Raw genomic sequence first — 27,287 nt, forward strand, 5'->3', positions numbered from 1 at the left:
ATATACGAGTATATATACATATGTAGTGTAGGAATCAACGATAAATTATGTGCTTATACAAACAAAGTATGTTTGTTTAAATAAATATATCTTTATCTTTATTTTGTTGTCTTAGTTACTTAGTTATTAGAATTATTTTGTTTAATTCCGCTACCATTAGTACGTAGTGACTGTCAATACTGGAAAAATGACCACCACTATTCCTACTAGAAGTTCCACAACCTTCCATATTAGCTATCAATCTTTTTTTTACAACACAGGGGGCAAACGAGCATGCGGCTCACCTGATGGTAAGTGACTACCGCTGCCCATGATCACCCACAACACCAGCTGCATTGCAGGAGTGCTGCCGGCTTTTAAAAAGGAATATACTTTTTTCATGAAGGTTATGTTGTCGTATCGGTTCGGAAATACTGCTGCTGGAAGTTGATTCCAAAGAATGGTTGTGCGTGGAAGAAAGTGCTTTGAAAAACGCATGGTGGGAGACTGCCACTCGTCCAGATCATTGGGATGAAACTTTAGTTTTAATCTCTGGCTGTCATTCCATTCACGTACGTTTTCTTTTACTAATAGTAGCGGAATTAAACAAAATAATTTGAATTAAATGGCCAGCTATATATGCACTTTTGCAAGATAATACTTAAGTAGTTCAGTTAAAATTTGGTATTAATTATTTATTTTACCATGTACATACATATCTGTCACGCTTATCTTCCATTAGGGTAGGCAAAAACAACAGAACGCCAAGTGTTTCGATTCAAACAAACCTCTTTCGCTTTTTCCACATTCATCAATCTTTTCATACATACTCGCCGGTTACGGGTACTTTTAATTTGGCCCTTCTTCAGCACGTCGCCTATTTGGTCGACATACTTCCGTCTAGGGCGGCCCCTACCGACATCTCCATTCATTCTTGCTCGATAAATCTCTTTCGTAATTCTTCTTTCATCCATCCTCTCCAAATGACCAAACCAACGCAACATTCCTTTTTACCATGTATATTATTAATTAAGGCTTGTTAGAAATGGCAGGAAACGAAATTTCTACTTTTATTAGTTCCAAGTTATTTAAGGGTTGTAAGGTAGAAAGGTATGGTTTTTTTTTCTAAAAAATACCTTTTTCGCAGCAGAATTAAACGCGTACCTATAGGAGGGACCGTTATTTTACAAATGCTTAGTTTATGCAAATGTTACGAGATGGTACTGTTACCGTTAGGAATGAATTCCATCCACTCCACGCTTGGGAGACTTACATTTGGCGCGCTTTTATAGATGTTAACGTCAAACAGGTATTTTAAACTTGTAGTGCAAGTTTAACAGATCAATTTATAAGTAATTATTAAACCATTGCTCCGCAAAAAAAAAAATACATTACTCTGGCCACTAACGAACTATTTTTAAGAAATTTATATCCAGCGTCACAAAGGTGACCTATTCTATGCTATCTGGTCCCAGGATAAAATAGGCCACTCTTTCATTTCCCGTGGGTGTCGTAAGAGGCGACAAAAGGAACTTAACAGGGACTAAAAACTTTAATTATGTTTTAAGGGACAGCAGTGTCCCTCTTAAAACATCATTTAAGTCCAACTGCGGTTACAAACTCGCTTGCCAAGCATGGCAACTGCTAGCAAATTTCCCCCTTATTCTATGGGAGGGAGGTCTATGGTTAACAGTGGACAGTTAACGAGTGATATAATAAATAAACGTACAAACGCCATACACACATACAAACATAAACTCTGAAAACAATACTTTTCATTTTGTGTAAGAAGTTAAATAATGTTTTTTTTTTTATTGGATAAAAATGGAGTGGTAACCCCGCCTGCGCTAATGGGATACGCTGGCGGGGCACCAGTGAAGGGTGATCGATGAGGATGAAAACAGGCCAGTTAGTCCATCATGATGAATTCATCAGGAATTAACCATGATAGTTTCCAGGGAGAATCGCGAGGAGGTCGACTTGGTTGGATATATTGCTAGTAATGAGATTCTTAGTCTCCATTACTAACAATCCCTTTTCACCCCAATAATCTATGTTAGTCCATACATTTTGGACTATCAATTCGTAACTAACGTAGTAAAGATGTTATTCAATCGACATAATTAGTCAGTGTGGGGTCGTTTAGGTCAATTAAGACTGGTTTACGACACAGCACATCAGTGTTTAAACAACAATTATGTTGGGCAATTTTAAAGGCTGTGATTAACTACAGTTGGCTTGAAAAGCATTATAGTTCTTCTATCTATATTATTCTATAGTTCTATAAGTTCTTGAGTGGCGCCCGCGTATGAGTAAACGCAGTGTAGGACGACCCCCCACTAGATGGAGCGTCGACCTGAAATGCATTGCAGGGAGTCAGTGGATGCTCAGGGTGGCTCAGGACCGTTCTTTATGGCAGTCTATGGGGGAGACAGTCCAGTGGACGGATAATGGCTGATGACGGATGATGTCTGAAATGATGATGATTATTATTATGTCAGCCGTTAACTGTCCACTGCTGTTTCCTAACAAGCAGCTTCTTCCCTTGCTAATATCTATCCCGATTTGAGTGTTTAAGATGAGAACAAAGTTTGTTTAAAATTGCATCATATACATTTTGTACGTGACAGTATTTTTTTTTTATTTGGATGTTACAAATTTTGTACATGACAGTACTGCCAAATTATGGTCGTTAAGCAAATAATAATTATCATGATTTGTCCATTAACATTTGCAGGATGAAGTCCACGAATAGCGGTCGTAGCATCTAGTAAACGTCGCTACAGATATTAACACTAATTACTATATTAATTTTAAAATGATTAGGAAACCGATTGCTTGGGTACCTCTGTCCCATTCGTGTTTCAACCGTGAAGCAGTTGTGTTTGCATTGCTGTGTTTCAGACGGGGTTACCATACCATTATCAGCCATTAAAAAAAAACTTCACCTATTTAAATTAACATCTCAAAAGAAAAATGAAATAACATATTATGTATTAAATTTTACCCGCGACTTCTAATACTACGACTACATCTAAAAGGATGCATTGACGTATGGAACATGAAACGTGAATATCCAATTTCGTAGTTATCTGTTAAGCTGATAAGACGCTAAGAGGTAACAAACAAATGAACTCGCTTTTTTTATTTTCAGTTTTCGTAATGATTCTGTAATAGCAACGCGTGAAGAGTATCATGGGTAACACAGTATACTTGTGTTATGTCCATAGTACTGTTCATGTCTATATGCAACAGTTATTATTTCCCATCAGATGGACCGTCAGCTCGTTTGCCATTCTAAGTTGTATAAAAAATATTGTGGCAATTTTTCAGACGCAGTTATCATTGACTATTCATTCATTAAATATACATTTCAACATCCGTAATAAATAGTGAAGAGACGACGTGTAATAAAATGTACAAAAAAGTCCAGACGAGTTACATAAATTTAAATCACAAATAAAAAACGTACTAAATACAAATATAATCTGAGTAGATCACGCTAAATCAACAAGAGTATGTAACTCTAACTACATACAACACTAGTTTCTTTCTTACATAAGACGGTAAATCACGCAAAACGATTGTTACCATGTCCCATCATGTTATTTGAACAGAAATCAACAAGGTTCCCACGCGTGAAAGTTTGCGGCCGTGAGAACAAAAGTGCACATCTAAAAAATATCGATCTGCCTTATAATTTGCATTTTACCGCGTCGCAATAAGATACAAAATATAGATTACATAAAAAAGAAGTGCTCTGTTTTATGCATAGATTAAGGATACTTAGTATTTATTCTTTTTCTACGATCTAGATAAATATAGATTAGTTTGTATAATTGGCGCTTCTAAAAAAATATTCATCTAGTTTGTACATAGATTAATGATAGTACTTGGCATTCTTTTTCTACGGTCATGTAATTTGAATTTTACCGCGTCGCAATAAGATACTAAATATTAGTCTGTGTAATTAACCTCTATTGACTAATCTGTTCACATTTTATTTCATTGATCGAATTGGTCGATTGATTCACTTATTTTATTAACGCTAGTTGCAATTTGCGTAATTGTTGCGAGAGGTTAGTTCGTGACTGGTTCAATTTCTGACGCGGCATGATATGAAATGGATGCTATAAATTTTATTAACACAGATAAAAAGTTACAGCTTATTGATATGACACTCGTAAGTAGACATAAATATTGTCATTTATTTGTATAAAATATAGCTTTTTGTTCGCTACTTTGTATGCGTATATTTCAAAAGTAAAGAAACCAATGAATTTGACCATTTCTCGACAGCGTAATTAAAGAAAAGATACATATTAAATTAGACCTTCAAAAACAGAACTATGGAAAACCGCATCCCCTTTGGTTCAGTACTTCTTGCGTCAAGCAAAAGAATATAACAGAAAGATAAAATTAACAGAAAGCAAAAATTATTGTTTTGACCTCTATTGCCTTTATTAAGATTTTATGTATTATTTTCTTAATATTTTTTTCCTAGATATATTTTTTTATATTTTTAAGAAATAATAGTAATAAAAAGGAATCTATTTGAGGTCTCTTGTTTGGGGAGTAAAATGTACTTATGTATATTTAAATTTGAAAGCGACATAATAAAATATAATTATATTAAACTGTAACAAACACAAGTGCACATTGAAGAGAAACGAGCATGCGAACTTCCCACGATGTCATCTCCTTCCGCTCATTACAGGAGACATCTACGTTCGTATAGAACAGATAAGTACCGTTGATTTATGCACCGAAGTAGTTAAAATGCAATGTATATTTGACATTTCACACGGTTATATAAACTAAGTGATCGTGGAATGGTATACTCGGCTACATCGCCCTTTCCCCATGGTTTGACTACCGTGTCTAACTCGATGCGGTATAGAATAATCTGCTCTATGTCTAATGACATAGAATAGACGTTTTTGTAATATTGGGAATAGGAAATAAGCTGATGGTCCGTCCGATGGAAAGTGGTAAACATTGACTACAAACATTAATAACACCCAGACATAGAAGGAAGATATATGACGCAAGTACCTCTCTATCTATATAAAACTATGCTTACGTTACAAATAATTTTGTCATGGTGTGTGACAAACCATTTTCGATAGCAAGTCTTTTAATGCACCAATCCTTTTTAAAAAAGGCACATATTTTAAAAATATTAGTTCTCGAAACTTTCTAGGGCATAAATTATGTAAGAACTTTAAATAAAATAAAATAAGAGTTAAAGTAATTTATTTTAAGGGTATTTAAAAATATTTAACACACAAATTACATGATATTATTATGATTTTTTAATTGCTTTAAAAAACTGTATTCCATTCGATTATATATTTTTTATTTATGTCTGTATTGACAGCCAAATAATACTGTTACACTAGACCAACTGCAGCTTGTAAGCAGTCACGCTCAATTCCTTAATTCATCTCACGCCCATTTTAGATTTTCCGTTTTTTACTATTGCAAATATATACGTAGTAGGAAGCGATTAGATCAAATGCTTTTGATAGCAAACGATTGCATGCATGCCGTCTAGTAAAACACGAAAGATTAAAAATCTACATTTTCCCGCGTAAACAAACGTCACGCTTTAGCACTATTATTTAATCTGTGCTTATGATTCTTGTCACGAATGTCATGTTGTTGGTAGGAAGTACAGATAATAAAGTTGTTATTCGGTATTACTACTGTATCTACGGCGTCAATGACAAGCAAACCAAAAGTAAACAAACTTTTGATTACTTAATAAAGAAATGAAATTCAAGTTTTTATTACAGCATAAAGAACTACTATTCATAATTACTTACACTTTTTATAATGAATCATAACTTTGGTTTTTTATACGAATTGGGAAAGGTAAACAAGCTAACGGTTTATCTAAGGTGCAATGGTAACTGCACCTATAAAAATGAACAGTATTTACATAGCTGTATATACTGAGACGTTCTTGTATTGGTGTTTCTAATAAGTCGTTATGCTTTGTCTTTTGCTTTCGTTAATAAATTAGGATAAATTACAAATTATTTTATAGTTATTATGATAAGCAGTAATAATACTGTCCTTATTCCAGCATCTCTGTTCTATAATAATGTTCACTCTCAGCTATATTCTTCCAGACAGTCCATCCATGTGTTTTAGGTCACCTTCTACCTTTTTGACCATCAACATTCATTCTTAATACTGTTACTAAAACATTCTCATCATCACAGTCATTAGCAGTAATATAAAACCGAAAGTTTCCCCATATTCCTAACACGCTTTTCTACTATTAGAACCATTCCTCACTCTCAAATTCTTTAGCAGGAGAAAAAATGTAAAAAAAATAATTTAAAATAAATTGTGTTCCACAAAAGAAAAGTGACTTTAATTGTGGCAAAATCAGTCAATGATGATGTCAATGAGCAATCTGTAAGTAAATTTTGTTACATAAAAAAAAAAAATTGTTTCCAAATCGGTTTATAAATGACGGAGTTATGATGTAGGTAAGAAAAAAAAGAACAACAAAATTAAGAACTTTCTTTGGCTTGAAGCTGGATGAAAAATAATAAGTTCAGAACTGGCGATGACATCGCGTACCATGTATTTACATTTCGGTTCACAAAAAAAAAAAAAACTCCGACCGACATCAGTCGTGACAAAACATACTGATAAACAACGAGATGGTTCTTAGAAACCATTTACATTTAAAAAACAAAATTGTGCCTCTACACAAGCAATACTGCAGCTTTTGTTCTATAATAATGAGTTTTTTGCTCTGTATAGAAAAAAAAAACAAAAAGCAGTCTCGTAAAATGAATATGAGACCAAGATGGTTCATAGCCCAACTTACCCCGTAATCCATGGTTGGAGCAAACTGACATGGAAAGGCAAGACATCGTGTTAGGCTTGAGACTGCTCTCTTGACACATTTTCTTTCAAACAATTTTGGATTTAAAAAAAAATGTGTTAAGAGATGAGAAAATCGATTACGTCGCTTTGTTCTACTCGCGGAGTTGTAGATGTTCACCATGTCTTGGCGGAATGTATCCGGGGCGAACTTCTACGCCAATCGCTGATGACCGATGGCAAATATAAGGATATAGGTAGATACAATTCTATATTATCACTGCTGTTGTCTAATGAGGCTAGGAATGTTTATAAAATTGTTAAGTTTATATTAAGAAGATGAAATAATTGAAGTAAGTTTTAGTTAATAAGCTTACATTACAATACAACATTGTATTATGTTTACCTATGGGGGTGACATATTCAAATAAAAATAAACTCCCTTAAAGAAAGAACAAAAAAAAAAGATGGTTCACGGGAATAATCAATATCAAATATTAATTATGGACAAACACACAAAATTAGAGTCGCATTTTACGACTATAACAAAATTGTGATTAAATAATATCTCTACATGGGAGATATTTAAGAGAAATTGATATTAGGGATTTTAATAAAAACAATATAAAGGCCAATACAATTATTTTTGGAATTTTTATTTGTCTGTCCGTCCGTCTGTATGCATTGCACAAAAACTACTGCAGCAAATTGGATGCGGTTTTCACAGTTGTGTTTCTGAAAGTTGAACTTAAATATGTGATATATGTTTTATTTTAATACGCTACCTAAAAGTGACTCTACTTTCAATCATCTATTTTCATCCACGTGTACGGAGTTACGGACAAAATCTAGTATTAATCAAATATATAGTATATTTATAAATTAGATATCGCTATTGAATGATTGAATGAACATTTATTTGCACATTATTGATGTTACAATGTTTTCAGTTGGCAGCGCTGTAGTATGCCATTTAACAGTAGGCCTGAAAATGTTTAGAATTAATGGCATAATCCTATATTTATAGTGACAAAAATTTTAGCCATAAAATAAAAAAAAAAATACGTTTTTCTTGTTGCAAGTAGTTTAAACAAAATTTTGTCAATATTCATAAATTATCCATTGAAGTTGCAAGCACTAAGTACTCAGTTTTCTAGCCAAATTTATGTATCAAGTTTTATCTAGAATTGAGTCTAGACTGGAAGTCGCCAATATCGCATTTAGTTACGTAATATCGCGATTCGAGTGATATAAATTCTGGCTGGTGTAAGGGGGGGGGGGGGGAGAGGAATTGTTAGTAATGGGGGCGTTAATTTAGAGGACAGTAGTGTTTTCTAATTTGCAAAGAAAAATGTACCTGTTTGCCTACTTCTACTTTTGTCTTAGCCTCAAGTTAATTTTATAAAGATTAAAATTGATGTTTTTTGCGGAACATAAACCGGTTTCCGTCGCAGCATTACCTGCACACGTCTTGGTAGTATTATGGAGAATACAGACAATAATATAAGATTGTATTCCAAAAAAAAAAAAACAACTTCAGTTGTAGTAACATCTGTTTTTTTTTATGCAAGTTAGAATGGCAAACAAGCTGACGGCCCACCTGATGGAAAGCTATAACCGTCGCCTATAGACTTGAGCAGTACCATGGACATAACAGAGAATACTGTTTTGCCCATGATACCCCCCATGCGTTGCCATTCCTGAGGACTCAGATGTTATTTCTCTGTATCTTGTAAATTCACGTCATATCCCACCCTTCAAACCGAAACACAGCCATGCAAACAACTGCTTCACGGTAGAAATACGAATTGGTTATTTTTATAAAACTTAATAAAATATACACAATTAATTGGTTTTGATAAAAAATTCTATAGGACCAATTTGTAAGTATGTCGCTTCAGATAAAAAAAAAAATTCCTAATCAGTTGATAACTGACAAAGTAATGAGGAGTGAGAACTTCCTTGTTTCTGAAGTCGATTGAAAATGATAGAATACAATAATTAAACATAAAAATTAATATTGATTTTAATAAGAAACTACTTTCATTAATCGATGACAATTTAGAAATCAAGTGTGTGTTGTAAACAAAACACGTAGATAAGGGTAATCAATGTAGTTGTGATTCGCGTCATGCGGAATGAATCGTGCGCACGCGCGGATGGTCCATTACTAATTTATAATATGCTGACGTCACATCCGGAGGTTATGGTCAGGTTTCTCTATTGTTGGATTAAAATGGTAAGATCCTAGTTAGATATGAGAGCCATAGGTAGTGCAATAAATTTTTAGGAGGCACCTTTAGGCGACTTCGTAATGGCGAAGTTTTTAAATTCATTTTGTCAATTTTGCAATTCCTATAAGTTCTGTATTAATTTAGTTACGATAAAATCGGAATCGTGGAAACAAAATGATTTGACCCCACCAAAAAAGAGAGCCCTGTGCTGCATTGTAAATTTCATATGACTATAAATATTGTCGATTACAAAAGTAACTATAAAAATCGGTTCTGAATTAGCGAATATACGTAATTGTGTTGCATCATAAAAAATACAGTCGAATTGAGAACCAGTAGTTTCTTTTACTTCTAATATTCCCTCCTGGAGTGAACAATATATTCTATCAGGTCGACCTCCACGCGAAAACCATCGTGATTCATTCCTCATCAAGATGGGCTAATCGATTTGCTTTTATCCTCACCTATCATTTCTTATTTATTAGCATTCCCGCCTATTAAAAAATAGCTTTCCTACTATTAAGAAGACGACAACACGACTCCTTTTTTTTATACCAGTGAGGTGGCAAACAAGCATACGGCCCACCATACAGTAAGTAGTTACCGCAGCCTTTAAACGCCTGCAATACCAGAGGGATTACGCGCGCGTTGCCGACCCTGAAGAACCAACTTTACCCCCCTTTTGAAGAACCCCATGCTGTAGTGTCTTAGGAAAACCTCACAGCAGTGTTTTTTTGGAAGCCTTTTAAAATACTAACGATATATCGAAACAAATACAAACAGTGACGTAATATGACTAAAGACAACCACAATATTTGCGTTAAATATTTACTGTTGTCATATTTCGTACTGGTCACAGATAAGATTGTGGCATTCAACGGCCGACAATCTGGAGCATGGTGTGAGAAAAACATATACGAATAATTCTTTTGAAATCGGTAAACAAAGATTTTGTCTGATTATGTTTAACCTATTGGTATTAAGGGATTTTAATATAGTAATTTTATTACGCCGTGTAGTCCTGGCATGGAATGGACCATCTATTCTTTTCTAGTGGGTGTCGTTGTCCTATTGGAAAAGAATAGAATATATATATTTCAATAAATAAATCAATTATCCGTGTAGTCCTGGCATAGGTCACCCCTACCTTTTCTGTGGGTGTCGTAAGAGGCGACTAAGGGCACATAATGGTTGAGAGATAGATATACCTTTATAGAGACGTCCTATGTTCAGTACTGGACACTTAAAATAACTATTTCATAGATTTTGCATTGCAACATGAAGTATCTCGCTTCGTAAAAAAACGGCAGCTCCAATAGTCACAGAATTAACAAGGAATATACGCGGTAGGTTATTTTATATATTATGAACATTATCAAAGTCTACTTGCGGAGTGCAATTTACTTGTAACTTAAAAAGGAAAGCTAAGTATGTCATTAATACCTAAATGTGGTTTAAGGTATTTATTTCTCTAAAGATTTGTATATATATATAAATCACTTAAATGAGAAATTAAGAACTTTGAATATGCACTTAATATCTACTGTTAGCGAACGCAATTTTGCAAACATCAACTAAAAATAAAACATCGTGCTAAACTACCTTCAAATAAAATTATATTTGCGTTTGTAAAGGATAAATTAAATAATAAAAAATAAATTAAATCAAAATATCTGATTTTAAAAATCGCCCACCAACAGAAAGCTGCGTTACCATCGTGTAAAATGGACTGTATTTTATTTAAAAAGAAAAATAGAGGCTATATACCTATTTTCCGGTGCAAAGCCTGAAGTGTGGGTTGCTAGTAGCAATATATTTTTGTACAATAATTTATAATTCGGCTACATGCTTAACATAAATAAAACCAGTAATAGCCCACAAGGTGTATAATAACCCACCGAGTAACGTACTAAAATAGGCAATATTTTACAGTTCATGGAAATATCTGACACATTATTGGGGAACCTTCAAATTTATTGTCCAAATGTGCCTGCTAACGCGAAACGAGGCCAGTGGTCGACAAGCCGAGTAAAAGCTTATGACAGTGCATTAAAATGTTAGCATTGAAAATAGATAGTACAGCATCAATGAGTGGGAAACTGTATTATATGACCCAAATACGAAGTACTGCTGTGCTATTACTGAAATTAAAACGGAGGTCGCGATTGTCAGCTTTTGTTACTGGTCAGAGCACATCCGTTTCTGCTAACAGTACCCGTGTGACAGTGGCCAATTCTGGCGTAAAGAGGTTCTATTTCACATTCATTATGGCTTCTGACAAATACTTGGAATGGTGAACAAGCCGAATGCTCACATGATTGATAATGGTAACCGTGGTGTAGCTGTATGAATAGCACCATGGATATCTTAGAATTTACGATAATACCCATGAGATTCTATTTTGTCATAAACTTACTGGTATTTATTTGGCCCATCAAATCGAAACACCCTGATGTGGGAAGGAATTTTTAGTAATGAACCAGCCCTATTGCTAGTAGTAAACCCTTAGGCCGATTTTTACGTGGTCCTCTCTAGAAACCATAGTGCTAAATCTCAGGTGTATTCATAGGCTAACTGACCTGCCTTTTCATTCTCACCTATCATCCCTCACTGGTGCCCCGCCAGCGTATACCGTTAGCGTAGGCGGGGTTACCATTCCATTATCGCCAATAAAAAAAAACTGACTTGCCTTTTCATTCTCATCTATCATCCCTCACTGATGTCCTGTCAGCGTGTATCGCTAGCGCAGAAGGGATTACTATTCCATTATCATCCATTAAAAAAGTATTAAAACAGTTTGGTAGTAGAAATACGAGTGGGACAGTAGTATCTATGCAGACGATTCTTATATATTCTTCCAGAAATAAAAAATAATCTGCTATGAGATATATAAGACAGTTTTAGGTTTAATTTGAAGGGATTTTGATGGACCTCGCTCTACATTACTATCAATTTGTTTACCACTATAAAACGTAGCTCAATCTGGTAAAACGCGAACATTATGATGTGGTTAATCGAATGAAAAGTTTGCATGTTCTCCGAAGTATTACGCAAATGGTAATCACTTTTAAACGACCCAAACATTTGAGAACATGTATTATGATTTAAGGTTTATTGAAGTTGAAGCGACTAAAGTCCGGTGAATTGGCAGGCTACTGTTAAATATTTTGTTACGTGGATTACTGATAATCGATGGGGAATACCTATTGTCCAGTGACGCCACCATAGCGTAGGGTTGTCACTATTTTATACGGATTTTGTAATATGTAATGTAATGCTTTAGATAATCTGTGTTTTAGGATAAAGTGCAGTAGGTTCCAGTGTGCTATTTTTGGCAGTCCATTGTCGAAGAGGTCAGTGGCACTTCGTTACTATAGTAATAGGTATAAGCTAACACCTTGTTCATAATGGGAGACATTTAACAAACATAAAATAATGGTGTGTTTAATAATAATGCCATTTTTAAGAAAAATATCTTTAGAAAGAGCCACAATATAGATTTTATATTCAACAAACAGTAAAATAGGAAATGAAGCCATATATGCCCCAATGGGATTATTTGAAAGTGATGTTAGGCTTATTATTGGCAAATATTCAGTAGGTAATCAACATGTACGTTTAAATAATTATTATTAACTTGTTATTTTTTAGTTAGTATTATAATATATACACATTTTGTTTGATCGTTTTGTTTTGTTTCCTCAATATTTGTATTTGAATTCATTAGATTTTTGATTTAATGAATTGATCAAAAATTCAGACTCTATCGATTTATTAAATTATATTTAATTTAAATAGAGAATCTTTATGACTTTGATTTTCAAACTGGTAGCAACAAAGGACAACGAATAATTTTTGGACATTTCAATTTTCATTATAAACAATTGATTGAAAAATAATTTGTTAAAAACACAATAACAGATAATAAACAATAGACACAAAATTCTTTCGCAATGACAGTCGCAGCCGACATAACCTCACAATGACACGTTCCGTTTTTAAAAACACAATCACAGTATTTAGCACCTTAATTCACTTTTTAAATTTACTCATAAACACTTTATTTTTCGATACAATTATAAAAAAAAATCAGGCTCAGGTACCGTGCCGGCAGCCTCAGAGCTAACTAAATTATCAATTGGGGTCAGACAGCTGATTAAACATAGGAACGAGACAGTCCTATATGCAAATATAGTAAGAAACGAACCTTACGACGATTGCTAGAAAGTAGAAAGTAACGAGGATCAGAGTAACGAGGACTTTGTCGAAATAAGAAGGATAGGATACCACGCATGCGTGGGGCATACAATGGGGTTTCGAAATCCTAGGAAACCAAGTGATTTTAAGCTGTACACGCCAGAAATAAAAGATAATTTCGCTTATTTAAATTGGACGCGCATGCGTGGTAATGTTGAAAGTCGTAGTAAATATTTCAAATATTTTGTGTGAAGATTTACAAACGGTAACCAAGGAAATGAGGCACTTGTGTTTAAGTTACATATTTGAATAAGAGTTTAGTAGTCACATGGTGTTAAGTGATCACAATGGCGCCATTATTACTAAATACGTTGGTAACAATACACTGTCGCAGTAAACATTTCAAGAGCAGACGAGAAGCATGGAATAATCACCTGTATAATTACTGTACGAATGGTAAAGGTATTCGTAAAACTCGTTGGCCACAATGAAGAAAAGGTATTTAAGGCCTCTATAAATTCTTCTTCAACATTGACATGTGTTACACCTTGAAATACCGGTCATTTTATAACCGGTGTTTATGCGGTCTAATAATAAATTATTTCTATATATATGTAGATACATCACATAATCATAAACATACTAAAACTGTACATGGAAAATTTTTCAACAATAATTTAGAAAATTTAATTCAGTAACATATAAAAATAGAATCATATCGGCCTTTAACTGTCCACTGCTGAACATATGTAAGGGGAGGCTTAGGAGGAGTCCTCTTTTAACAATTATTTCTATTTTTTCACGAAACTATCCTATTCTATTGATTATTTTATGTAATTATAATTAATTCTATCGAATATTCCTATATATACACACAATTTTCTGAGTTTTTTACAAATTCGAAACTATCTCCATTAACTATATAGAATATTGCGTTAAATTATATCAAATATTATCAAACTATGTTCTATTAGATGTAAAGCTATAAACTATTCCTATTTGAAAATTATTATAATAATAATTAAGCTATTTACAGTCTATTGGAGCGGTGGTCCGGAATAGATAGGTTTGAATAGTGTATCTATTGTTTTATTGCTATGTATACATAGCAGTAAATATTGCTTTGGTTTTGACATCAGTATCAACAGTTCTACCCTGTCGGGCATGCAACAATTTTGGAACAGGTATTTGGTAGAACGAATAGATAATAACTGTAAATTTCTGGATTCTTTCAAGGCAGCCTTATGCGTGGGTATACAAAACAAATAAAATACGAATATTTACAGGTGAATCTATTAGTAATACATCAAATTCTATCCCTAAGCCGGTCAACAAGGTCGATGACGTAATATTGACATCATTACAATTCAATAACCAGCGGTGACCTTCGCTGTCGCATCTTGATTTGTGGATAGTCTGTAATTTTATCTGATAGTATTTGGTTTGTATTGTCAGTTTGGCGATATGGTATACGCTGGCGGGGCACCAGTGATAGATGATAGGTGAAGACGAAAGCAGGTCAGATGGACCATTGTGAAAAATTTGACAAGAATTAAACACGATGGTTTCCAAGGGGAACCATGTGGAGGTCATCCTGATAAGGTATATTGCTAGCAATGGGACTGTTATTACTCATTACCAACAATCCCCCTACCTGCGTTTTTTTTTAATGGGGCGTACTCACAACTGATAAGGAAGTAAGATTCTTGAGCGGCGACCCTGTACGGGCAAACACAGTGTAGGACGACCCCCATTAGATTTTTTTTACGACGGCTCACCTGAGTCGCATGCTCGTTTCTGCACCCCCTGAGTGCAGAGAGGCTGATGGTATGTGACTACCCATAATCATCCACAACACCAACGGCATAGCAGGTGTGCTGCCAGCCTTTTAAAAAGGAATATGTGATGGAGTGATGACCTCACATACATTATAGGGAGCCAGTGGATGCAGGTGGCTCAGGACCGTCTCTTATGGCACTGTATGGGGGAGACCTATGTTCAGCAGTGGACAAATAATGGCTGATACGATGATGATGATGACCTTCCTAAGAATGTCACCTTCCATTTATGCGTATAACGTGTCTATGACACAGTGACTGATATCTTTATTTCAATGTAGGTTGAAATTGCAAGCGAAATCATTATATTTAAATTAGAACTCTTTAAATAATTAAAGTGTTATTTGCATTAATAGATTTGCGACGAGATCAAAGCGGGCGCGTCACGTGGGTGGGCGCCATGTTGGCAACATGGCTACCGGGCCAGGGTCAGCAGCGTCATCGCACAATGATGGTATCCGATGTCTATTGCAAATTGCACAATAACTAGAAAACCTTATTGTTCGTTACACACTCGTTGTTAGGTATTTGAATTTATTTTTTGTATGTCACATGCTTATATGCATTATAAAGATAAATTGTCTCCATACAAATACTTCGAGAAAAGCGGTTTAGCTTTTCCATACAATTTTGCGTGATAAATAGTTATGAGTTATTCCTTTATAACTTCTATATTTATTTTGTTTTATATTTTTTGCATTTTTTTAATGCGTCAAAATCCCTTTTAATCATTAAATTATTTAATATTGATAGGTCAACACATTGTGTGCGTAAGTATATAGAATAGTGATAAAAAAAAAAACGAGTCAGCTAATTTGACAATTAGCTGACAAAACGTTGACCCGTTTTTGAGGTTCGATGCTCCATCTATATAATATTAGGTCACATGTTATTATTGGCAATTCTGAACATGTTTGTGATGATTTTTAAGTAACCATTTCTGAAGATAGAGAAAGTAAAGTTAAAATTATGTTAGATGATTTTCTCTCGAACGGTTAAGAATTTATTCGATGCGAATGCGTAATTTGAAAATCATAGCTTAATAATATTAAACCTTTTTAAAAAATAATTTGTAAGCTAGGGCAAAAAATATGTAACAGTGCAACCCTGTTTCAAAAAAGTTTTTTTTTATACAACTTAGAATGGCAAACAAGCTGACGGCCCACCTGATGGAAAGTGGTAATCGTCGCCTATAGACATGAGTAGTACCATGGACATAACAGACTATACTGTTTCGCCCATGATACCCCCCATGCGTTGCCATTTCTGAGGACTCAGGTGTTATTCCTCTATACCCTGTAAATTCACGCCATATCCCACCCTTCAAACCGAAACACAGCCACGCAAACACAGCTGCTTCACGGTTGAAACACGAACGGGACAGAGGTGCCCAAGCAATCGACTTTTGTACAGTCTTCCTCTGGCAAAGTGTTTACGCATTAAAAAAATTGCAGAAATTATAAGACAAAATAAATATAAAAGTTATAAACGAATCATTCATAACTATTTATTACTCAAAATTGTATGAAAAAGTTTAAACGTTTTTCTCGAAGCATTTATTTCTATGGTGACACTCTATCTATATAATCAAAGATAAAACCTAATAATTATGTTTGTAAAAATAAACATTTAAAATTTATTGACCAAACTGAATGAATGACTGATACATGGTACCCGGATGGAACTTTTTTAAAATACCAAATTCTTTATTATTGTATCTATACCTACACATTGTATCTACATTAACACATATATAATATAATCTATTTGTATACTAAATGTATTTTTAAAGCTATTAGGGTTGCCAAAGTTTGATAAATAGAAGTGTTTATAACATTAGAATTGGCAATCTGTTTCAAATAACTCTATAATCCACCTTACCGTATACATGTAGCTATGTCTTTGCCCACCTTTTGTATCACAAAAAAAACATAGGTAATGACAGCCAAAGCAGGACGGTAGACGGTCGCCAGCCGCCCGTGACGTCACGGGTAGTTACGGGTCACAAAACACAGGAAACCACGCAGGAAATTGCGTGTACGCACGCAGCCAGGTGGCTACTAAAGTGTTACTTGTAGACTGATCGCACAGATAAAAAAAATGTTCGCTCGTTGCAAGATAGCTATTCTTTTTTTTCAATATTCCTTTCTTTCCCGTGGGTGTAGTAGATATATATATAGAAGGATTACTTAAAGCGTCTCTCTTAAAACATCGCCAAAGTTTAACTGCGGTTGCTAATCCGCCTGTTAAGTGTGGTAACCACTGGCAAAACCGTCCAATAATATGTTCAGCAGTGGACCACAACACCAATGGCATTGCAGGTATGGCGCCGGCCTTTTAAAATGGAATATGCTCTTTTCTTAAAGATTATGATGTCGTATCGGTTCGGAAATACTGCTGCTGGAAGTTGATTCCAAAGAGTGGTTGTGCATGAAAGAAAATGTCTTGAAAAACGCACGTAAGAAAAGTAAGAAATAAGCAAAAATATTTTCCAGACGGTAAGTATTTTTATACTTTTTTTCTCCTATAAGTAACTTTTCCAAATAAGAAACTTTTTTATTGAAAGTACTTCAAATGAGTTGCTTATACAGAGTGTTCACTGTATATAAATTTTCTTTAAGATTGACAACACGAACGTGACACTCCTGGTATTGCCGGCATGAGTGTTTACCATCAGAGGGCTGTACGTTCGTTTGCTACCATCGTGTAATAAAAAAAGAATGTAGTAACAGTACCTAAGCCTGAGACAATATACTGCATACAGTTTTTTGCAAAATGAGTTTTATTACCGATAGCATTCGTTTATAATTGGCTAATTAAACTTCAAAACTTTGTATACGTAATGTATTTTCCTGTTATACCGCTTCTCGGATCTAAGCAATAGGTTTTAAAATTAGTGTTTTTAGATAAGGCAGTATAAAAATTAAACAATCTGAATTGATAAAAAAATAATGATGAGAATAAAGAACAATTAGAAACAATCAAATCTCTCATCTTAATGGATATTTTTATTTGATGTAATTAATTTATATATCTGGTTAAATAATTTATTATAATAAGTAATAATTACTAGGTACATATACATCGGAATAATGAGATGTATTCACATTGAAAATATTTAAATTTAGAACGTGGAATCATGATGTATCTTCAAATAGATTTTACTTTACAAACAGGAGTTTGCGGTAGGGGCCGCCCTAGACGGACGTATGTTGACCAAATACGCGACGTGCTGAAGAAGGGCCAAATTAAAAGTACCCGTAACCGGCGAGCGTGTATGAAAAGATTGATGAATGTGAAAGAAGCGAAAGAGGTTTGTTTGAATCGAAGCCTTTGGCTATCCATTGTTTCTGCCTTCCCTAATGGGAGAGAGGCGTGACAGATATGTATGTATGTAACAGGAGTTTCCTTTTTTTAATGGGTGAGAATAGAGTGGTATCTTCGCTTCGCTATCGATACACGCTGCCAGTGAGATGATAGGTGAGGACGAAAACAGGTCAGTTGGCCCATCGTGATAAATACTACAAGAAGCAACCATGATGTTTACCAGGAGAAACCGCGTGGTGTTCAAGCTGATAGGGTATATTACTAGCAAGAGGGCTGGTAAACCTCATTACTATTAATCCCTTTTTTTCCTTCCTTCCCATTTTTTTTTTTACGATAATGGAATGGTAACGGTATACACTTGCAGGGCACCAGTGAGGAATGATAGGTGAGAATGAAAGGGCAGTTCAGATAGTTCACCGTGATGAATACGCCCACAATTAAGCACAATGGTTTCCACAGAGGCACGCGTGGAGGTCGACCGACAGAGTATACCTATTGCTAGCAATGGGACTGGTAGTCTGCATTCTCGCATAACTAGTCACTTTGATTTAAAAACTAAACTACTTAAACAATATTGATAAAATTCCTACAGAAATTCAATTCATAAAGAAAAAAAATAAATGGTTTTATAACTGATGTAGTTTAGTGGTAATGAACATAAAAATACATTCGAATTAAGAACCTTCTTTTTGAAGTCGGTTGAAAGCGATAATACTCACTGGCATGGTCGTCATTCAGCAGGTTGTGATACCGGTGCTGCTTATCAGCCGCGTCGAGTCTCATCATCACGTAGTTGTCACCACATTGCGGCTACCTGTGTGCAATGAAAGTACACTCTTTAGATATAACAAACACACAAGTAAATTACACTTCCCAAACTAAAAAATAAACATAAATGCCCTGTTAAAAAACTATTTTTTTTAAGAAGCTATAGCCACTTCACCGGAGATGATGTAAGGATCCTAACGATACCTCATATATCCGAATCTGTTCAGGGGTTTAAAAGTTATAGTGGAATATAAAAAATCACATAGATACATGAAAATATTACATTATTTCTTTGGATGGTCGTGTAAAAAAAATAAACGCATTGAGATCTTCCTATTTTTTTAAGGTGTCTCAAAAGCAGCTGTTATGCTCTGTGAGCTGTGTAATGCAAATCGTATGATAATTATTTACCAAGTTCTTATATAATTATTACGTCATATATGTAACTGCATAAGAACAAGGAAATACGTAATAGTTCCTGATTCCTGAATAGTTCCTGTTATCCGAAAAAAAAAAAAAATTGGATAACAGACTTTTAATACATTCGAAAATAGATATCCGACCGATATGGACGATATTGAAATGATTTTTTCTGTGGAACCCAATATATAGATATCGGATCGGTATCCACATTACTCATGAAGTATCATCTTAAGGGTGATTTATTAAACTACTGCATGCCAGAAGCATCATTTACACAAATAATAAATAAAATTAAGTCTACGAAAATGAACAATATGACCACAATTGTGTTATTTTTTGGTAATAGTATTCAATTAAATAGACAGGATGTAATTAAAGGAATTGAATATTTATTACAATTAAATGTGTATAAGATTGTATTGTGCGCTTTTCCTTACACAAATAGACATCTTCATAAAAAAATTAACAGTAAGGTACATTACCTGAATAACTTATTACATACATTGACATGTCGTCATAGTGACATTTTGACATTTTTTGATACTAATAGTTTTATTAGTGATTTTTATTTGACAAAAGATACAATGTATCTTTCTAAATCATCTAAAAATAAAATAGCCACTTTAGTGGCTTATAATATTGACTACATGAACAGTTTACATGGTAAACTTAAACATAAAAATGCTGACATAACAGATAATTCTATTAATATTTGTGACATAAGTACTATGACTGCAGATTTAAACTGCTCACAAAGACAAAGGGAAAGCAATCAGAATTAATAATTGTTCATCAGAACATACAAAGTTTTCCCGGCAGCGAGTTAATTATACAATTATTTTTAGAAAAGTATAATATTGATATTGTCTGTTTCACAGAACATTGGCTTAAAGAAAGCAATATGATGTTCAATTTAAATAATTATAACGTTGTCAGCTGCTTCAATAGAAAGTCAGTTAACAGAGGCGGGTCTATGATAATTGCAAGAAATAATATTAAAGTAAAGGAACGTGCTGACATTGTTAGACTTTCTATTGAGTGTTGTATAGAATTATCTTGTATAGAACTAGAAAATTATATCCTTATATGTGTGTACAGGCCTCCTAATAGTGATTACAATGTTTTTGAAGGGGTGATGGAGGATATTTTAAAAAAAGTATTTAATAGTATTAAAAAAATTATTGTATGTGGAGATTTTAACGTTGATATTCTTTGTAACACACCCACATGTACAAAAATTATTAGTTTATTTCAGTCATTTGATTTATGTCATGTCTTTCATGAACCCACTCGTGTAACTGCCACGTCTGCTACTTGTCTTGACAATGTTTTTTGTAACTGCGAGTATACAGAAAAATTCATAATAAATAAACTTCCTTCAGATCACTGTGGTCAAGTTGTTAAGTTTAGCAGTCAAATCAATAAAGTCAACAATAATAAAAAATAAAAAAGACAAATAAACGTTTACAATATTAATAAATACAAAAGCGCGATTAAAAATAAATTGGATTTGCTGTTACAATCTAGTAATAATCCTGATTATCTTTACACCAAGCTAATTAATATTTTATCCGGAGAATATGAACAACTTTTCAAGAAAAAAGAAGTTCATGTTAAATCTAAATTCACGGAATGGGCAACAGTAGGAATACTTAAAAGTAGAAATATTTTGTTTGATTTATACGATCAAAAAAAATATCGATTTGATGACAAATTCACCACTTATGTAAAAAATTATTCTAAAATTTTTAAAAAAGTTTGTATTATGGCTAAGTCTAATTATTTTAATAAACAAATTAAGCAGTCTTCTGACAAAATTAAAACCATCTGGAGCATTATAAATAAAGAAACTGGAAGATCTAAAATAGCCTGTAATCAATTTACATTAAATTATGATAATAAATTAATAACAACAACAAAAGATGTAGTTAATATTTTTGAAGATTTTTTTGCTAATATTCCGATTGATATTACATCTTCTCTGGACTCATCTCAATCTCGAGCAAAAAAATTACTAGAGACTAATATCGGTTGTTGTTCTTTAAGATTTAAATTTTCACATGTTAGCCCCTTTCATATCATAAAAATATTCAAACAGCTAAATTTAAAAAATACGGAAGACCTTTGGGGCATGTCTGTAAAAGTAGTTAGTTCTTTCATAGATATTGTTGCTCCATATCTAGCCACTATTTTTAATAAATGTATTGATAATGGCGTTTTTCCACATTTAATGAAATTTAGCAAATTAATCCCACTATTTAAATCAGGAGATAAATTTGAGCCAGGGAACTATAGACCTATATCTATTTTGCCAGTTCTAAGTAAGGTGTTTGAAAAGATAATGTTAAATCAAATGTTACATCACTTCAGGGTTAACGGACTGCTTCACAGTCAGCAATATGGTTTCACCGCCGGCAAGTCTACCACTGACGCAGGTGTTGCGCTAATGACACATATTTTCGAATCTTGGGAGAGGTCACAGGATGCACTCGGAGTTTTTGTGACCTATCAAAGGCATTTGATTGTGTGGATCATAAAACGCTTTTGTACAAGCTCGAACATTATGGTATAAGAGATAATGATCTAAAATTAATGAGAACTTATTTAGAGGATAGGGTTCAAACTGTAGATATTGACGGTGTAAAATCTAAGGGAGCTAATATTAAGATGGGCGTTCCACAAGGGTCAATCTTAGGCCCCTTTCTCTTTTTAATCTACATAAATGACCTTCCCTTTATGGTAGAGAAAATTGCAGATATAGTGCTGTTTGCGGATGATACTTCGTTAGTGTTTAAAATTGGACGTCAAAGTAATCAATTAGACGATGTAAATTGTGCTATGTCTGCAATATTAAATTGGTTTACATGTAATAACCTATTATTAAATTCCAGCAAAACAAAGTGTATAAAATTTACACTTCCTAATGTAAGACTAATAAATACACAGTTATTGCTTAATGACGAAATAGTAAATTTTGTTAATGATACAGTTTTTTTAGGTATAACAGTGGACTCGAAATTACAATGGGGGCCCCATATTTCAAAATTGGCCAGTAGACTCAGTTCTGCTGCATATGCAATTAGAAGAATTAGGCAATTAACAGACGTGGCGACGGCTAAACTTGTATATTTTAGTTATTTCCATAGCATAATGTCTTATGGCATACTGCTGTGGGGTAAAGCAGCCGATATAAATACTATATTTGTTTTACAAAAGAGAGCCATACGTTCTATTTATGGTATGGGTTCAAGAGAGTCATTACGTCAGTGCTTTAAAGACTCAAATATCCTCACAGTTACTTCACAATACATTTATGAAAATATTATGTATACACGGAAGAACTTAGCGAGTTTTAAAAAACTCAAAGACTGTACAAGTAGAAACTTACGCAATATAAATAAGCTTATTTTACCTAAATGCCGTCTGCACAAAATCAGTAATTCATTCTATGGTAATTGCATAAGATTTTATAATAAACTGCCGGAATCTGCATTAAATCTGACAGAGAGGCAATTCAAATCTTATATTAAACAATTTTTATGTAAGAAAGCCTATTACAGGATAGACGAATTCATAGATGACAACATATCAAGTAAATAATTAGTTTATTAGCATACAACGTTATAATTTTTTTTTCTCATTGCTTTCTTGATTTAATTGATTAATTTTAGAAATATGAAAGCGTAGCGGTTTTTTGTATTAATTGCCGCATGCATTCTTATGTAAAATGTGAATACTATAACTATCAGATGGCAATTGTGAGTAGCTTTGACGTGGTCTAGTGTTTTGAGTAGTCATGCTCACTAAAATGTCCAGACTTGTGGCGGCGTGGTGGGCCGGGTCATTGGGCTCCCTAAAATATGGTCGAGCGCAGTGATGGCTGGCTCATCCGTCATACTCGTGAACGGGTGCTGCTTGTAGGGACTGGTCTGCTCTAATCACTATGACTGATTTCCTCTTATTAATTGTTTAACCAGTTGGTTATGTATTCAATTTTTTTTTTCTTTTTGAGTATTTAATTGAATTAGTGCTAATTGGTGGTTTGTATTCACACAATTAAACTTAAAAATGTAAAATAATAATAGAGCATCACGCAAGTTTCTTGCTCGTTCTTCTTGTGATGAGACAGCTTTCCGAACGAGCGGTAAATTAAAAAAAATGTAATGACTTTTCAAAAGTGCTTCAATGTAAGTTTATTTGAATAAATGATTTCTATTCTATTCTATTCTATTCATGCCTGTCTACGACCCGTGCGAAGCTGGGGCTGGTCGCTAGTAGAATATAAACTAGAAATGTCAACCAGTTTTAAAGGTACCAGTTTTACTACGTAACCATTACAGCACCACAGACAGCACCGTGTAACAGATAAGCGACAAAAATGTCAACAATTTTGCGACTTGCCCGCCATAGCACCACACCTACTATTATGTCATGAAAACAAAAACTGGCTTGACATTTGTCACTTGTAAAGTGAAGTAAAATTGCCGTATGATCCCAGCATGGAATCACCCCTTCCTTTCCTGGGGGTGTCGTAAGAGGCGACTAAGTGAACTTAATGATCGATGGAAGGGCAGCAGCGTCTCTCTTAAAACTCACTAAAGAGTCGCTCACTCGCCTAACTGCGATTGCCGATTTGCCTTCCAAGTATGGCAACTACTGGCAAAATCCGAATCGCGAATTTTAGAGCATAAAATTTCTATTCTTTCCTATTTGGCAACTCTTTGGCATTCGTCACAGACAATCCTAATATATACGATATACCGGGACGGGTCGAAGTTAAATCAGTGATTTTAAACATTCTAAACAATTTGAATCACAATATTCACCTCTACGGTCTGATTTTGAACAATGAAAGTGTTTTCAAACAATGAGAACGTTATAACTGGATATTCGCAATCAACTACAGCCTACTTTTGTAATGAACTTGTAGAAAACAATAAAATCAATTTGGCAACCGGTATTTGGCCATTGTGGTCGCTTCGCCGCCCTGGTCAGCAATCACTACCAAGGCCTAATGGGCAATTCTTAATTTCTTATGGCTGATTGATAAAGCGGAAAACTGGATTAGAGGTGCACGTTGCGTGACTGTCAGCATTTAGTATATTGGATTGTTATATTGGGTAGTATTGCCCTGTTGTAAAATGTAAAAATATATTTATTATGCCCAAGACCTTCAATAAACGGTATAAATTGTCTACGTTAAGATGGCACGCCACTCCATCTTTTTACTTCAATGTGTGTGCCTATATACAGACGTGTTGCTTTGTTTGTTTGTGAGTAAACGTCTTCAATAGCAGTAGTCTGAGCTGAGAAGTATTATATTTATTGGTCGAGACTTTATAAATATTTTTAAACGTACATTTTTACTTCTTTGGATTTCGGAGGGGTGTGCCATGTTATCGTAAAGAATCTATGCCTGTAGTCTATAATGATGAAATCTAAGTTGTTAGCTGTATGTACAATTAAAAATTTACCCATGAATCATTTACACAGAATATATTAGGGCAGAAATTTCGTGAATTTGAAAAAAAAAAAAATGCAAAAACGTGAAATAACAAGTCTTCCTAACTAAATAGCTAGACGCGCCGTTAGTCCCATAAAATCCCCGAACCCTTTATGGTGCAATATTTTCTGCCAGTTTTCGATCCACGTTTCTTTGGTGAAAATATTGTATTTCATTAGTAGAATACACGTTTAACAAGAGTTAAGATTGTGTCCTTTAAAAAAGCAACTTCAATTTTGACGAAACCAGTTAAGAAATCAAAATAAGTGGTTCTAATAAAAATTTAATGGATTTTAATAAAATTTCTACGAGATAATAAATTTATTTGTAACAATATCCTTTAGGATAAAAAAATCTAAATAGATTTAGAACTAGCGGAGTTATGAGAAAAAATACAATCGGATTGAGAACTTATTCCTTTTTGAAGTCTTTGAAAAAAGATACTCGCTTTCAATTTCAAGTGATATTGTGTATAAGTGATACTGTTTGGAAATAAACTTCTTGAGGTTCATTGCAATGCCTTGCACTTGTATTTAAGTACGTAGTTTTTTTTATACTACTTAGAATGTGAATTTTTTATACTAATTAGCCATTCCTGAGGACTCGGGTGTTATTCCTCTGTACCCAGTAAATTTACGCCATATCCCACCCTTCAAACCGAAACACAGCAATGCAAACACAACTGCTTTACGGTAGAAACACGAATGGCACATGTACCCAAGTAGACGACTTTTGAACAAAGTCTCCCTCTGGTAAAATATATATGGTATATATAGACGTATCTATATGTAGACGTATCTGCAAAATGCACAATTAGTATAGATAGGCACATATAGATCAAACACATTATAAAGGTCATTTCATTTTGTAATTATTTATTTATGATAACGATACGTTGATAGCGCTTATCACTGCGAGTATTTTAAGTTACAGATTGATATTTAACTATTGTGGTAATAAGAAATTTATTTTATATCAATTATTAGTATACATTTTTCCGTTCCGTACCTCTAAGGACTTTATGTACTGGTGGTCTACCATGAAATGAAATTCCGAATTTTCGGGCTTAATTTCGTGTTTTTATTCGTACCGATATCAACCCAGTAAATGGAACTGAACATTTCGTAAATCATAAATCCTATCCTAATAATTCAGGGGAACGATATTTTAAAATTTTTAATAATTTTAAATGGTGTGTATTATGTAATTTTAACATCAAATTTCTGTTTCGTTCGTCCCCGAAATTTCGGAAAATATTTCATGGTACGCCCTCAGATTTATGAAGGCGGAGCCACGGGATATGAATAGTATCCAGTAAATGAATTTTTTTAATGGAATGAAAATAAAATCCTAATCCCGTATGCTATCGGTATGCTCTGATGATAGGTGAGGATGTAGTAGATTGGCTCATCAAAACGGATACATCAGGAAATAAACTTTTATCACGACTGACGTCGTGAAGAGGAGTTTACTTGTGAATTTATCATAATATTTTAAAAGGCAACCCTATTATATGGTTGTACAAAAAAAAAGTGTAGGTCGTGCGTCGGTGCATTGTGTTAGACAAAAGACAAAAAAAAAAAAAAGAATGTTGGCGCCACTTTTTGTGACTCGTTGAGGTAGGAATCGTCCATCTCTTGAAGATATCAACAAATGTAACTTGTAAGTCAATGCAATTAAAAGTTTTTTTTTTATACAACTTAGAATGGCAAACAAGCTGACGGCCCACCTGATGGAAAGTGGTAACCGTCGCCTATAGACATGAGCAGTGCCAAGGACATAACAGAGTATACTGTTTCGCCCATGATACCCCCCATGCGTTGCCATTTCTGAGGATTCAGGTGTTATTCCCCTGTACCCTATAAATTCACGCCATATCCCACTCTTCAAACCGAAACACAGTCATGCAAACATTGACATTTGCAAGGGAATCAAAATTGGGCACATTCCATTGATCTAGAATCATGAAATTTGGCAAGAAGAAATGAGTGAAGGGAAATAATTCTAAAACTGTAAATTTGTAGCTACACATAAAAATAAAAAGACTTTGTACAAATATTGCAAAATATTTCCCATTCGTGTTTCAACCGTGAAGCAGTTGTGTTTGCATGGCTGTGTTTCGGTTTGAAATGGCGTGAATTTACTGGGTACAGAGGAATAACACCTGAGTCC

The 27,287-nt window shown here is 34.0% G+C and overlaps 1 protein-coding gene across 1 annotated transcript in view; it reads right to left on the minus strand.

Moving 5' to 3' along the window:
- LOC113512981 (echinoderm microtubule-associated protein-like 2) overlaps positions 1-27,287 on the minus strand; it is a 104,591-nt gene that overhangs the window by 57,390 nt on the left and 19,914 nt on the right. The window contains exon 2 of the mRNA XM_052892654.1: positions 19,141-19,235. Within this exon, the coding sequence (XP_052748614.1) occupies positions 19,141-19,207 (67 nt within the window). The 5' untranslated portion in view covers positions 19,208-19,235. The remainder of the gene's footprint in view (positions 1-19,140; positions 19,236-27,287) is intronic.

The sequence above is a fragment of the Galleria mellonella genome, unplaced genomic scaffold, assembly GCF_026898425.1.
Source record: "Galleria mellonella isolate WM207_F2 unplaced genomic scaffold, CSIRO_AGI_GalMel_v1 utg1634, whole genome shotgun sequence".
NCBI lineage: Eukaryota > Metazoa > Arthropoda > Insecta > Lepidoptera > Pyralidae > Galleria > Galleria mellonella.